A 14,951-nucleotide genomic window follows, 5' to 3' on the forward strand; every position below is an offset into this window, starting at 1 on the left:
CTTGCCGGACGCCTTCGTACGTCCGCAAGCCTTCGCTATCGACCTGCAGATCCGACAAGCATTCAGAAACGCGAGCACGTCGGCAGCAGAACGACAACAGGAGTATAGTATGCCCAGCAAGCTAGCATAAAAGTAGCGAGCGCATCCACTATTCACAGAGCGAGGAGCGACGAGGTGTACCAATCTAGGCAGATGAAGTCGAGGCAAGAGTACTTTTAGCGCCAAGGCTCTCGCGGCTGGGTTAGTCAGCCACTGTCGGGCCCGAGCTCCTTCCACATCAGCTTCGGCGGCCTGGCGAAACGTGAGGTCGTTGGCATCATCCATCTCTGAACACTCCTTGCCATTCACCACGAACCCGCACCCGTGATCATCGAATCAACACATCCTCATCAAACTCACCACATACACCCACTGAATCATCTCCACCTCGTCCCACCTCGGCCATCATGGCCTCCCTCTTCTCCGCCTCCCTCCCATCCAGCGACCCATCCTACTCCTTCAATCAAGCGCCGACAACCGCCTCCGAACCCCGCCAACACGCCTTCTACCCCTACACCGACAACGGCGGCAGCACACTAGGCATTAGCGGCGCCGACTTCACCATCATCGCCGGCGACACGCGCAGCACTAGCGGCTACAACATCAACACCCGCTACGCGCCCAAGCTCTTCAAAATCGGCGGCGACGGGCCGAACAACGAGAATGCGCGCATCGTGCTGTCCGTCGTGGGCTTCGCCGCCGACGGCCGCGCCCTCAAAGAGCGCCTCGACACCGTCGTCAAGATGTACAAGTACCAGCACGGCAAGGACATTTCGGTGCATGCGTGTGCGCAGCGTTTGAGTCACTTGCTGTACAATAAGCGCTTCTTCCCGTTCTACGTCACTGCGATTCTCGGCGGAGTGGATGACGAGGGAAAGGGCGCGCTGTACTCCTACGATCCCGTGGGGAGCTATGAGCGCGAGCAGTGCCGCGCGGCGGGTGCGGCAGCGAGCTTGATCATGCCGTTCCTCGACAATCAGGTGAATTTGAAGAACCAGTATGATCCGAACAGTGGGCCTGGGCTGGAGAAGAAGCCGAGGGAGGCACAGCCGTTGCCGCGCGAGACGGTGGAGCAGTTGGTCAAGGATGCGTTTACGAGTGCGGTGGAGAGGCATATTGAGGTGGGCGATGGACTGCAGACGATGATCATCACCAAGGATGGCATTCAGGAGACCTACAGCCCGTTGAAGAAGGACTAGATGGGGAGAAGGTCATGGTAGGAGGGAAGCGGTGAATTGACATCTGCCTTGCGTGTAGCAATGCGAGATGATCCTAGAGCATAGCGTGGCAGATAATGTCTACCGACCATCTTCTTCCACTTTCAATAAGCCCCAATGCGCCATGAAACGATAACGCCGCGCTACCCTAATACAGTCATGAACCACATGTGCTGCCTGCGACCATCAGTCCTTACGCCAATTGCCCAGCGAGCCCAATAAATAACGCCTGCGCAGCCAGCTGCAGACTCCACAAGCCGACCTTGCGCATCCTCCTCTTCCTCGCACCCACATCCTCAATATCCCTGGCGAAAGCCTCGTACGTCTCCTTGCTGAGATCATCCAGCAGCCCAGAGTCGAAAATCGTCCAGCTGCCGTCGAACTCGCTCTGCCGCTTCACCACGCGGCAGTTGACGGGGATGAAGGCGTGCGGCCGGCTGTTGATGTAGGCCACGATGGGCCGGACGAGCGCGTTGTTCACGTAGCTCAGGTCTTTTGTGAAGAGGGGCACCGAGGCGCGCACGTCGTTGAGGTGGACTTTGATGTCGAAGATGACGAGGCGTCGGTGGGCTTCGCTCTGTTCGGCGGGTGTCTGCGCCGTGCTCTGCGCCTCTGATGGGTGCGTTTTGGGCTGCTGGACGGAGGATACGCTGGCTTCCACGCGGTCGTAGAGGTCGGACATGGCCTCTGTGGACTTGCGCCAGGATTGAGCCCAGATGTTATCGTCGTCGTTGGGAATCATGACGTCCGCCACGATGTCCACGTTGCCTTCTCTAATCCAGGAGAATGTGCCCTCCACTCCGCGGTTGAGGTGGTCGATGTTCAACCCGTCGATTCTGAGCCGACTATGCTTCTTCCATTGCTGCTCTCCTCCTTCCTCGACCCCGTTGACGAGCGGCGCGCCGGTTGTGCCGTGCAGCTGTCGGGGATGTACCGTGAAAAGCGAGTCGTCAAAACTTCCGCTCATGTTGTTTGCATTCATTAGATCGTAAAAGAGCCACTGCTTTCTCAGCCGTGGCAGGTCGCAGTTGAACACGCTCACGGTGAAGGGACGAAAGTTGTCGGGTTGATGCACGGTCAGGAGCACATCAGCCATGCGAAAGTTCTCAATCTCAAAATCTCCGGTAGCGTGCTCGTGTCGATAGGACTTGGGATCAATAGAGTAGTCTCTTGGCTGTACCGAGGTGCGATCGAGAACGCCGCGCACGCCCACGATTTCTACATCTCGGAGGAGACCCTTGCCGTTGAACCATTTGCCAAAGGACAGAGTGACGTTGACCGTCTCCATAGTCACGTCGAATTGCGTGTAATTGCCGTCATCTGTAGCATCACTGCTTTCGTGTGCTCCACGTCCAGCCATGGCGGCTTCGGCAGCAGCAGCAGCGGTGGTAGGAGAACCTTTGCTCACTGCACGTTCTTTCTTCGATTGCTGACCCGGTCGGCGCGACACAAAGACGTGGTTGAACGTGATGACACCGCTTCGCCACGTGGGCACGATGGCGCTTTCGAAGACAACTTTCAAACCATAAGACTTGGTAAGGTAGTTGCCGACCCATCCCGCCAGTGTTTCTTGAGCAAAGACCGTGTTGAGAGCCCAGATTCCGAGGGACACAAAGGTTGTCGTTCCAATGACAATCCACACGAGGTGTCCCAGGAATACCCAGGATATGAAGGCGCCGATTTCATCCACGGTGAAGGGGCGTAAGCTGCGGATGGAGAACCACTTGAAGTGCACTCTGACCCTTTGCCAGAACGTCTCGGCCGTTGCTAGGAGCTCGTACTTTGTCGGTCGGTGCAAGTGCGGTAGGCGGTCAAGAAGACCCTTGCTACCGGCGTGTGCGCTGGAGGCGGGTTCTTGAGCAACTTTGGCCGCTTGTGAAGAAGCGATGCCCTGATCCTTTGACCTGGCAGCCGTCTCGGCGGCCTTTTGAGTCCTCCACACCTCTGTATCGCTGAACCACCTCTTCTGAAAGCTCCCGTGTGAGCGCTGTAGTCGGTAGACGCTCTGCGAAATGCGAGGTGTAGCGCTCGTTGATCGTAATCCGCTCCACAGGCCGACTTGGGTGACCGTTGGAGCCGTGCGACGCACATGCAGTGCGGTTATATCCTGGGCTTCAACATTTCGATATGTGCCAGCCGCTCTCGATGAGAAGGGGCTGAGGGTATGGTCGTGAAGCCGTAACAGCCGCGCAGACTGTGTGAGCGAAGCCGATCGTGCGGCGCAGGAAGAGAAGGAGGCGGAGAGTGGAGATTGGAATGCGAGTCGACGGCCTACTTGCGTGACATGCCAATGCATATTACCGCATCATGTCCTCTCAGAAAACAGGGGGATGAAGGAGAAATGGAAGGGGAGATGACGGGACAAAAGGCGAGAGGTTGGAGACGCAGAAGCAAAGTTGGAGCTTTCCCGCTTCCGATGACGCTTGTCCGCATTCGCTCTTACACTTTTTTGGGGGAATTTTACACTTGCATGTGAAAAACGATCCCTCAACTTCACCAACCCGCGAGGAGGCGAACAGCAGACACCATGCCCGCTCCGACAGCTCTGCAAAGGGCACCTGATGCTCTTGCGATAGAAGAGGCGACACATGAACAGCCACAGGTCGATGCGGAGGATGCAGTGGATATTCTCACAGCCATCCAAGAGCCATCATCCGACATCCAACACCAACTCGCACCTGGCACGGGCGCAGAATCGATGGATGTCGATGGCGACGCCGAAGGCACTTCAGGAAACCCACTCTTCGCGCCCGAAAAAGCCTCACAAGCAGCCCATCGAACGGAGGAGCGCAAAATTCGAATTCCACCACATCGCATGACGCCCCTCAAGAACAGCTGGCCCAAGATCTACCCGCCGTTAGTGGAACATCTGAAGCTGCAAGTGCGCATGAATCTGGCCAAGAAAGCGGTGGAAATACGAACGAGCAAATACACCACTTCCACCGACGCCATCCAAAAGGGTGCAGACTTCATCACCGCCTTCACCTTGGGCTTTGACTTGGACGATGCGATTGCTCTGCTCCGGCTGGATGACTTGTACATTCAGAGCTTCGAGATCAAAGACGTGAAGACTCTGTCGGGAGAGCATCTCAGTCGAGCAGTGGGACGGATAGCTGGAAAGGATGGGAAGACCAAGTTTGCCATCGAGAACGCAAGCCGCACGCGGATTGTGTTGGCCGACCAAAAAGTGCATATTCTGGGAGGCTTCAAGAACATTCATGTCGCAAGGGAGGCGGTGGTGAGCTTGATCCTGGGTAGCCCGCCTGGCAAGGTGTATGGAAATTTGCGCACGGTTGGGGCGAGGATGAAGGAACGCTTCTGATGCGGGGTGTGTGCACGGGTTTTGGGTGAATTAGCGTGGTGTATGGAGTTATCATATTGTTATGTTGCCATAGGCTGCGTTCAAACGAGGTTGCCGTTAGTTTCCGCCAGATAATGGTATCTGCTGTGTTAATGTCACGTGCTCCCCTGGTCCACGCCATATCACGGTCACGTGAGGTGGGGGGAGCCCAAGAGAATTCTTCCCGCTCCATCCGTCCAGCTTGGGCCACCTCTCACCAGCGAGCGCGATTCACGCAATCCATCCACTCCACCAGATCGACAGGTCAAGCATGCTTGGCGACGATCTTGGCGATTACGAAGCATCCAGGCCGGCCCGTCAGGTGAGTGGACGCAAGGCTTGTGCCTGTGCAGCATCCAACCTCTTTTCTCCGCGGGAGTGGCATTGCGCGTTGTCGTCGTCACTCGCTGCACCTCACCCGCACCTCGCCCGCACCTCCCCGCTACTGCATCACCGTGTCACGCTGCCAGCATCGCGCGCGCACCCCCTTCCACGCGTCCTCCCCTACCACATCCCCTCGACCATTGCCTCGTCACCCCCTCCCCTCGCCCCCACGAACCCTGCCGCCCGCGATCAATCCCGAGCCATTGCAGTGTGGATCCAAGATATGCATGGCTAACGATGGAGTGGCACAGTGACGGCCAGCGCCCCCTCCTCCCTCATCTGCCCACGCCAGCCGCCTGGGGACTGCCCAGCGCCTTGGCCGACTTTGACCGTCGACGCGCCCAGAGAGAATGCGAATTGCTGCTAAGAGACTGAGGGCAAGGCATGTCTGAAAGGCCGCCCGCTACGGGACGGCGCACATGGTCCCGCATAACATCACCCTTCGCCGCCACCAAGTCCCGCCATATCGCCGAGTTCTCCGTCAAACCCGATGATGAACACAAGCTGTATGCGCCGGGTGATACCGTGAAGGGACATATCCGGTTGCGGCTCACCAAACCCATTCGCGTCACCCACATTGTCGTGTGTCTGCACGGCTTCGCCCAGGTCTACAAGGCTGCGGGCACCCCCGTCGAAGCCCCCAAGTCCCCCGTCGGTGCCGCTGCCGGCCGGAAGAAGTTGGGCGATGGCTTCGCATCGCTCTTCGAGGATGAGAGCGTGCTTTGTGGAGACGGCCGACTGGATGAGGGAATTTACCAGTTCGAGTTCGAGCTGGTCTTTCCCGACCGCAGCCTACCCTCCAGCATTGATGTGAGCAATCCAACATCCAGGGGCCGAAAGCTAGATGATATTAACCTTGAGTACAGTTCGAACGAGGCGCCATCTCATACATGATTACCGCCACGGTGACCCGCCCGAACACCATGGCTCCCGTCGTCACCACCGACCGCAAGATCTCCTTTGTGGAGACCATAGACATCTCCACTCTTGACCCTCCGAGAGCAAGAACGATCACATTAGAGCCGCTCTCCAAGCGCGCGCGAGGGAGAAACCTCCCGCGTAGATCACCCGACCTATCTGAAAAGGGATCGCATTCCGCTGGAAGCCCTTCAAGGAGCAGCGTCCTCCGTACTGCCGACATATCCGACGCAGCAAGTGCTCTGGCGGACCGTGGGGGCTCAAACAGCCCCGTGCTGAGCGAAATCAGCCTTGACAGCCGCCTTAGCACTTCGACGCGAATGGTGCAAACCGATGCCATGTCGCGCAGATCGTCCACTCCTAGCGATTCGGGCAAGGCATACAGCAGCAAGACATCGCTGTCGCACAAGGTCATCTCCGTCACCATCGAGAGTCAGGCTGGAGGGTGTTTGCAGGGCGATTACATCCCCATTCGAGTCGACATATCGCATACTAAACACGTACGAAGTCTCTACGGTGTGATTGTAACGCTTTTCCGCCAAGCGCGAGTGGAATCACGCCCCCTGGCCCCCGTGGGTCCCACGGAGAAGGGCAAGGCATCCAAGGCGGACGAGTACTATACGAAGTCGCTCACGGGGCTCAGTGGCCTGTCGCTATCCGGCACAGCATCCAGCCACATGTTCCGGAAAGACCTGTGCCAGGTGGTTCGTCCGCTGTACATTGACCCGCAAGCCCTCACCACCGAGATCAAAGCGAGAGTTCGCGTGCCGGACGAAGCGTTTCCCACCATTTCCTCGGTTCCGGGGTCGATCATCAGCTTCAAATATTACGTCGAGGTTGTCGTGGACATTCAGGGCAAGCTGCAAAGCCTTGACAAGGGCATTCCCAGTTTCACCGCACCCGGCGCGCCGGTGAATCCCTCACCAGGGGACGATATGACTGCAGAACGCGTTGCCGCCACCTCAATCATCGACACCGCCCCGGTACGGCGCGACAAAGGCGTGGTGTCCGCTACGTTTGAAGTCGTCATCGGCACCAAAGACAGCGAGCGGCGCAAAGGCAAGCGCCGGATGGTCGACGCCGTAGTGGAGACGCCACAAGCAGCACCGCCGCAGACCGAATCGCCTGCACCATATCCGCAAGCACACACGGAAGAGTCAGATTACGGCTGGTATCCGGCCAACGGCCACCATCAGGACTACGATTATCGTGAGTATGATGGATCGTATGGATATAACGGGCAGTGGGATGGGTACTACTCGCATCAAATGTACTCGGAGGGAGGCGACTACTACCATCCGCCGCCGCCGCCTCCGCCTCCGCCCCCAGCCCTCCCACTCCCGCAGTTGCAAAACGAATCGGAAATGTCGGAGAAGCAGCGCATCCAGCAAGCCGAGTTGCGTCTTCTTCCCAGCCAGCCACCTGGGCTTGACGCGGCGCCGCTCGAGGACGCTGTTGCTGTCGGAGGCGCTCCTCCGCGAAGCGCACCCTATATGCCGTCTGCCCCTCCTTTGGGACCTTCTTCATCGGCAGCAGGGCCGGCGGGCGAAGCGTTCAGCTCTGCTTCGGCGCCAGCACATTCCGCGCCTGCTTATGCATCTCAGCCTGACGTGCGACCGGCAGCAACAGAAGCAGCAGCACCGGAGTACACGACTACCGCAGGCCCTTCGACAGCAGGGCCCTCCATCGCCACCGCTCCTCCGCATGATATCCCGGCGGCAGGGCAAGAAGAGGCCGCCACGGCTCTCGAGCCCAGCGCGCCCACCTTGGACGAAGTGGATGTCGGAGCAAGGGCCGGCTCATCGAGCAGCTATCACGATAGTCATGCCGATGCGGCTGCGTCGTCGGAGCTGCCGCGATATGAACGATAATACTAGCGAGGGCGTTTGGGGAGTTTTTTGAGATTGCTAGGACAGAGAGACCTGCTGTTGATATTTTGAGGATTTTACCTTTGTTAACTGTGACCCTAGTGACGGGAAGATGATGAATCTGGGTACTGGACGGGAGGGGTTTGGGAGTTGACACTGGGAGCAGTGGAGGAGATACCCGCGGGTTGAGGATGGCTCGTTTGTGAAGTATTGGCGAAAAGCTATCTACGTAGGCACGTGTCTGAATGATCATCGCCGAGCTCTGACCTCACCTTTGATCTGTCGAGCTGGAACCAGCTCCGGGGGCTGCTTGTAGCACGTATGCCATATACATGACAGTATCTTCTACCTACCACGCAGACCCCTACTTCGAGGTAGCATTCACCAGCTGCGGTTAGGCTACAACAAGGTTTGGTGGCGGGCTCCGGCAGTCGAGCGATCCGGGGGTGCCACATTCCTTCGCTCGTATATCAAATCACTGTAGATTGCCTCGGAGGGTATTCCGGGTACCGGTGGAGTAGAGGATAAAAGTAGGGAAGCGAAGGGTCATGTAGGTGATGAGTGCCTTGGTGATGGATGGTGAGGGTTCCGGTGGTCGCCGGGGGGAGGAGTTCTCCGTTGCCGGTGCAGTCCGTTGGCAGTCTGAATGTATGCTGCACGGTAGACATACGGTGTATGGGAGATGGGCGTTGAAGGATGAAGACGGCTGGGAGTTTCATCTTCATTGATGTTACCGTGATCATCGGATCAGAGACCCGGCTAGGCATGCTGATCGCTTCCTCCTCCCACACGTGATGCCGATCCCGGATCGTCCACACGTGCAGTGGTCTGGATCATCAGCACCATCCAGGACATCTCTTACCGACGCCGGCGGACGGGGTGCTGTGTGAGAGGGAAACCTACCGGGTAGTCGGCATCTATGCCTTCACATACCATCGACTGCCGCCACCAGCGTGCGTTGTGCGCGCCGGGCAAACGCTCTGGAACATTTGGGTTGCGCCACACCCGACCTGCGAAAGTGGAGCCGTCCGCCCGTTTTTTCGCAGTCGAGGCTGCCTTCGATGCAACAGTTCGGCGAGCACATCTGTGATCACACGCCCTTTGCGCAAAACGGCGGGGATCGACGAGACACCTTTTGTGATTGACTGCACACGGAGGCGTGACCGAAGGGGGCTAATGTAAGCAGGGTCGAGCAGCGACTGCCCCGGTCCCGGAGCCCAACACCGACAGCGGCTGCCTGTTTGTTCGTGCACGCCATCGCGTTCTGTTTTAAGCTCTGCACTAGCCGCTCGACAAGGCAATCTAGACCGCCACCGACCTGAGCGAGAAGGCAAGCGTTGCACAACCCAGGCTCCACCGGGCGGACGCCGGTGACGCTGACGGAGCCCGGTAATTTGCTTCCCTCTTCGCGCCCTCTTGCTTGCTTGCTGCTGTACTGTCCCCTCCACCGCCACCACGCTTCTCTTGTCTGCTCCTCCTCATCCATGGCGGGGTGAGTCTGGCGAGGCCCTGGAATTTACCGTGTACCCGGCTTGTTGGCACCTTGGTGCTGCGGACCCGCTGCCTACTCTCCTGCTGCTATCCTGCACATCATCTTGGACTGGACGACTTTCCCTCTTTGCTGGCTGGAATTGAAGCAACACAGACACGCGCAGTGAGAGCTGCGAGACCTGCGAGACCTGCGAGACCTGCTGCTTCTCATTTACCGCTGCCTCCGACACCGCCTGAATTCCGCTCCACCAAAACCGCCCGGAGCACTACGCCGTCCCGCTCCATGCCCACTTCTCACACACAGCTACTTGACATGATGCTGGCGTGGAGGTGGACTGCTGCGGGGTGTTAATACGAGCTTTGAAATCCCCCAACACATGTCCGCCGAAGCGACCGCGGTCATGGTGGACCGCCAAAGCGTCTGCCTGCCGCATTATGGCACCCAGGACGTACTGCAGCATGGAGACCCGCGCTTCGCCGATGTGCTCAATCGCTACTATCCCGTCGCCGAGAGCGAGGCACTCGAGGCCGTTGTGCGCCTCAAGGCCAAACTCCCCTCCCTCTCCGCCGACGACTTCTTCCCCACCGTCACCGAAGACCTCTCCCGTATTCTCCGCGCCGAAATGGCTTTTGTTGCCAAGCGTGTCCTCGTCGACGAACACGAGGCCGCCGTCGAGATGCCTCCCATCGGCGAGCCTGGTGCCTGCTTGATGGCCTCCGCCCTCCACTTCTGCTCCGAAGACGGCTCCAAGACCACCCTCCGCGACTTCCGCTATGCTGGCCATGGCTGCCCTTGCGCCTACATGCGCCACGACAAGGTCTTTGTTGTGCCCGAGAAGCTCGGCGACTTCTTCACCAACAACCCCAACAAACTCCCCTTTCCCGCCGCCGCCTACATTGCCGTCCCTCTTTTCGCCGAGGGCAAGTGCTTTGCCCACTTCGGAGTCATGTGGTCCGAGGAGGGCGCGGCGAAACGAGTCTTGTCCTGGGGCTTCATCGAAATGCTACTGCACTCCCTGGAGGACCTTATGCAGCAAAGGCTCGTGCAAGGTGCCAACTTCCTCAAGCCCACGCCGCTACCTGAGACGAGCCAGGTTATCCCACACGCCGCCGTTACTCTCGCCCAGTCCCTCCGTCCATATGCCGGTAGTCTGTCACATGAGCTGAGGACACCGATGCAAGGTATTGTCGGCATGCTTGACGTCATGTACGCCACGGTCGAGGAGGCGGTGAGCGGTCACATTGACCCCCGCCTCCGCAGGGTCTTTGAGGAGTTGAAAGAGAATATTCAGGTGGTGCAAGACAGCTCAAGAAGGGCGGTCGAGGCTGCCGATAATGTCGTCCATGCGTATGACATGGATATGAGTGTGCCCGAATCGTCCGGGCTCCCCTTTTTAGACGATCTTGATTCTGCGTCACCATTTTCCACGCAGATTTCGGCCGATCGACGACCGGAAATCTTTGTTTCTGGTAGCAATCTTCCCCTCTCTCGCAAGCGCAGGAGAGACGAGGCATCTTCGAGACACAACAGCAATGCGAGCAGCAAGGTTCAGAAACTCGAGGCGGCTGCTGCGGCTTGGTCGTCGAACCCTCGCGAGCCAAGCCAGGAGATCAAGGATGGCTTGCAAGAAGCCGGTGATGTGCATTCTTATGCGCAACCCGGCGCTACGCCTACCAACGAAGACGCGGAGTTGGCAGCCCACTCCCTTACCCCAATTTATCGACACGTTGCTCCTGGTCTAAGACATACCAACATCAGAGAGGTGTTTCGGTATGTGATCAACGAGGGGTTGAAGATGGGCGGGAGACCGGACTCGGCATTGGCACAGGAAACCACGTACGGCGAGATTGTGGAAGTACGGAGTAGGGGATCTGATGGAACGGCAAAGACGAAATACATCGAGTGGAGCGTGGATCCGAGTTTGCCCATGACTATCTTCATGGAGGAGAAGGATCTCAGCAAGCTCGTTTCCTGCGTCATCCTGAACGCCATCAAGTTCACCGACCAACACGGAGGTCGAGTCGAGATACACGCACGGCTGAGTTCGAGGGGAAAGTACGTGTCCATCAAAGTCGCCGACAATGGACCTGGTATCCCTGCCGCCTTCTTGCCGAGATTGTTCATGCCGTTTTCGAGGGAGAACGAATCTACAACGCGGTCCAGTGAAGGCTTGGGGCTAGGCTTGATGGTGGCAAAGGGCATTGCCCGGAAACTCGGTGGCGACCTCATGTGCACGCGCGCGGAGACTGAAGGCGAGCACCGCGGCAGCGAATTCGAAATTCGAATCCCCACGATTGCCGGCGAGACGCTCAGTCGCCCTACGTCCCCCTTCGGCTCCCCCTTACCCCGTCGTCCATCCCTCGCGCCCATCATCGCCACCCCTAAAACCACGTTTCAACCTAGCCCGGAGAGCCCAAAGAGCCCCAACAAGCTCTCGCGAGCCCTCCAAGACGCCGTGGACTCCCATCCGGCCCCTCCGAAATCCGATTCTCACTCCACCCCTCCCAAAAGCCTCCATCCCCCGACAGTCACCTCCCTCCTACACGGCATGACGTCCTCCCCACCCTCTCCCCCCCACGACCAGCCCAGCACCACCCATCTCGAGCCCCAACGCCCTCGCTTCCGTAAAAGCGTCTCGAACCCCGAAATCGACCGCGACCTCGCCAACAAATACCCCCTCACCTTCCTCGTGGCCGAAGACAACAAGATCAACCGCAAACTCCTCGTCTCCATGCTGCGCAAGTTCGGGTACGACGGTGTGTACGAGGCGCACGACGGCGCCGAGGCGGTGCGCCAGATGAAGACGCACCGCGACCTCGGCGTCGGGATTGATGTCGTGCTCATGGATTTGTGGATGCCGCTTATGGACGGGTATGAAGCTACGCAGCGCATTCTCAGCGAAGTCGAGGGCGAGCTTGGCGCGGGGAAGGGTGCTGGCGCGAATGGGAATGGCTTTCGCCGGAAGAGACCTACTGTTCTAGCCGTCACGGCGGATGTGACGGACGGGGCGCAGGAGCGGGCGGCGCGCGTCGGCATGAAGGGCTTCATGACCAAGCCGTACAAGATTAATGATTTGCAGCGCTTGATTACGGAGTACTGCGCGCAGAGGGAGGGGCCTTGATGTGCGAGGAGTGTCGGTGGCTTGCGCGGATACCTATTACTGTTGTTCTTCTGTCACGGCCTTCTTTTTCGTATGAGGTTTTGGTGCTGGGAGGAATGGAAGGGAATAGAATGGATAGAAAAGACTGGTCATCTTTATAAGAGATGGGGGTAATCTACTACTACTACTACTACTCTGTTGAATCGAACGTCATGTTGGACGAGAATCAGTCTCGAGCATCCTTTCTCTCTACCTTACTCATACACCTAGGGGCAGATATTTCGCCGGCGGGCGCTTGGTGCTGGTGGGAGTGCCGTCTGGCATGCGCTAGGTTCCTTTACTGATCAACCCAGGGAGAGTTGTCACACACACTCTCTCACTCTGTCGACGCCGTCGCCTCCCTCGACTTCTTCTCGCCCGCCTCCAACAGCTTCCTCACCGCCTCCTGCCCATGCACCCACTTCTCCATCTCCCCATCCAAGCGCGCCAACTCCTCCTTCTTCCCCGCCGTCTCCTTAACCAACGCCTCCTTCCTCCTCACCAGCGCGAGCCTCTGCTCCTCCAACGCCACCCGCTGCGCATGCTCATCCCGAATCCGCGCCACAGTAACATCGTGCTCGCTCGCACTCCGAAACTCCGGATGTAGCGTCAGGAAATCCTCCACGTCAATGAGCGAAATCTGCTCGTGCGGGTGCGAGTAGGATTCACATGCTGCGATCTCGCCGCGCAGGTGCCGCTGCTCGTAGTACAGGTTTTGCAGCTCGAGGTGCAGGGTGTCGATTTCGTGGCGCGCTTCGGCGGTGGCTTGTTTGGTGGTGCGGACGGCGAGGGTGGCTTGGCGGTTGAGGCCGCGCAGGCGCACGAGGTGGGTGTGGAGGAGTTTTTGCTGTTTGGAGATGTGCTGGAGAGTGTTGTCGGTGGGGGGTTCGGGGGAGGGGGAGGCGTGGTGGTCGTTGATGAGGGCGAGGATGGCGAGGCTTTGGTTTCGGGCTTCGGCTGCGGCTTGGAGGACGGAGAGGAGGAGGGGGTCGGTGATGGAGTCTTCTGCTGTCATCGTGTGGGGGTGGATGCTGATGTTTGGGGGTATGCGTAGCTCCTCGTGGCAAGATATGGCTGGTTACATTACGGTGTTGGACGACGGAGAAAGCATGGGAGTGGAATGTGGTCCGGGCTCATATTGAATGCCTCAGGCACAAATATGGGACCGGCTCCAGTATGAGATGTTGGACGTCAGCCAATTCTGCCATCCACCCGCCAAAACTAGGTATCTACCTGGAGGGTATGCCTTACGAATATCGTTAGGAAACGGACCCGAAGACACAACGGCAACACCAGGTTGCATAATCATCGCAAATCAATCGGCCATGAATCGCTGACGGCCGCTTAGAAATCACGAGGTGGGGCGAGGTGACGATGAGGGGCAATCACACAATACCTACTGCAGCAGGCACGACGCTTGCAAATGCATTTCCTATCGGCCTTTCTTCTTAATCTCCATTCCCTTGCCCGTCTCTCTTGACTTCTCCCTTCGAACCTATCGCCCTCCATCAACCAAGACTGCACAATACACGCCCATCATCATGGCCCCCTTCTACAGTGACGAGACGCCCAACGAGGTCAAGAATGCCAAAGGCTTCCACCTCCTCACCATGAACACGCCCAATGGCCAGGCTGTCCAGATCTACCTCGAAGAACTGAAGGACCTCTATGGCCTGGAGTGGACGACGTCGTTGGTCGACATCTCCACCAACGACCAGAAGAAGGACTGGTTCCTCAGGCTGAATCCCAATGGCTCGTACTGCCCAAGTCTTGTACAGGCGTAAACTGTTGACTAATACGCATCCGCGCAGGCCGCATCCCAACCCTCATCGACAACACTATCAGCCCGCCGTTCGCCGTCATGGAGACATCGGCCGAGCTGCTCTACCTCCTCAAGGCCGTCGACAAGAAGGACGCCTTTGGCTTCCAGGACGACCGTGAGCGGAGCGAATGTCTGCAATGGGTCTTCTTCTGGCACGGCAGCGGTGCACCGTAAGCCGGGCCCCATCCATATCCCACAAGGCTCAAATCCACAGTGCTGACCTTTCACAGCTACCAAGGAAACGTCAACTTCTTCTCGCGCGCCGAAGAGCAGGTCCCCTTCGCCATCAACCGCTTCAAGAAGGAGACGCTGCGCGTCTTCGGCGTGCTGGAGCTGCAGCTCTCCGGCAAGCACACGGGGCAGGAGAAGGACTACCTCGCGGGCAATGGGCGTGGCAAGTACAGCGTGGCCGACATCAAGACGTGGGCGTGGGTGAAGGGATGGAAGAACCGCTTCAGCGAGGAGGAGATGCAGTTCCCCCACGTGCTCAAGTGGGTGGATCGCATTGCCGAGCGCCCGGCCGTGCAGCGAGGAATCGGAGATGCGTATGCGCTCAAGAAGTGAGATAGGACTCCATCTTCCTTACCTGTGGATACATGAGTATGCCAGGGCCAACTCTTCTCTGCAGATCGAGGCTTTGATCTGACCGAGGCCATTACTGATTCATCACGTGATGTGTTCTCTTTCGATCCATTATTGTTGTTCGCCATCACAACTAATCAACCCATCGCC

At 58.2% G+C, this 14,951-nt stretch overlaps 7 protein-coding genes across 7 annotated transcripts; 5 read left to right on the forward strand and 2 right to left on the reverse strand.

Annotated features, from left to right (window-relative positions):
* The first annotated feature begins 227 nt into the window (after positions 1-227).
* On the forward strand, positions 228-1,348 carry BDY17DRAFT_300615 (putative proteasome component Prs3). The gene has a single exon (XM_033734090.1). The coding sequence runs from the start codon at positions 447-449 to the stop codon at positions 1,236-1,238; it is 792 nt and encodes a 263-aa protein (XP_033587622.1). The 5' UTR covers positions 228-446; the 3' UTR covers positions 1,239-1,348.
* On the reverse strand, positions 1,349-3,626 carry BDY17DRAFT_300616 (uncharacterized protein). The gene has a single exon (XM_033734091.1). The coding sequence runs from the start codon at positions 3,550-3,552 to the stop codon at positions 1,450-1,452; it is 2,103 nt and encodes a 700-aa protein (XP_033587623.1). The 5' UTR covers positions 3,553-3,626; the 3' UTR covers positions 1,349-1,449.
* Positions 3,627-3,736: 110 nt separating this feature from the next.
* BDY17DRAFT_300617 (uncharacterized protein) lies at positions 3,737-4,772 on the forward strand. Its single transcript, XM_033734092.1, has one exon. It carries the CDS (start codon positions 3,784-3,786, stop codon positions 4,576-4,578), a length of 795 nt encoding a protein of 264 aa, XP_033587624.1. The 5' UTR covers positions 3,737-3,783; the 3' UTR covers positions 4,579-4,772.
* A 177-nt stretch (positions 4,773-4,949) lies between these two features.
* On the forward strand, positions 4,950-8,037 carry BDY17DRAFT_300618 (uncharacterized protein). The gene is made up of 2 exons (XM_033734093.1): positions 4,950-5,790; positions 5,847-8,037. Exons 1-2 carry the CDS (start codon positions 5,365-5,367, stop codon positions 7,767-7,769), a joined length of 2,349 nt encoding a protein of 782 aa, XP_033587625.1. The 5' UTR covers positions 4,950-5,364; the 3' UTR covers positions 7,770-8,037.
* A 1,597-nt stretch (positions 8,038-9,634) lies between these two features.
* BDY17DRAFT_325777 (histidine kinase) lies at positions 9,635-12,379 on the forward strand (the record flags this gene model as incomplete). The annotated part of the gene is made up of 1 exon (XM_033737407.1): positions 9,635-12,379. The coding sequence occupies one exon, from the start codon at positions 9,635-9,637 to the stop codon at positions 12,377-12,379; it is 2,745 nt and encodes a 914-aa protein (XP_033587626.1).
* Positions 12,380-12,544: 165 nt separating this feature from the next.
* On the reverse strand, positions 12,545-13,771 carry BDY17DRAFT_300622 (Fms-interacting protein-domain-containing protein). The gene has a single exon (XM_033734094.1). The coding sequence runs from the start codon at positions 13,410-13,412 to the stop codon at positions 12,735-12,737; it is 678 nt and encodes a 225-aa protein (XP_033587627.1). The 5' UTR covers positions 13,413-13,771; the 3' UTR covers positions 12,545-12,734.
* BDY17DRAFT_300626 (glutathione S-transferase) lies at positions 13,748-14,888 on the forward strand. The gene is made up of 4 exons (XM_033734095.1): positions 13,748-14,149; positions 14,209-14,389; positions 14,450-14,803; positions 14,865-14,888. The coding sequence occupies exons 1-3, from the start codon at positions 13,939-13,941 to the stop codon at positions 14,781-14,783; spliced, it is 726 nt and encodes a 241-aa protein (XP_033587628.1). The 5' UTR covers positions 13,748-13,938; the 3' UTR covers positions 14,784-14,803; positions 14,865-14,888.
* Positions 14,889-14,951: the final 63 nt, after the last annotated feature.

Source organism: Neohortaea acidophila, assembly GCF_010093505.1.
Source record: "Neohortaea acidophila strain CBS 113389 unplaced genomic scaffold BDY17scaffold_8, whole genome shotgun sequence".
In the NCBI taxonomy this organism is placed as follows: domain Eukaryota; kingdom Fungi; phylum Ascomycota; class Dothideomycetes; order Mycosphaerellales; family Teratosphaeriaceae; genus Neohortaea; species Neohortaea acidophila.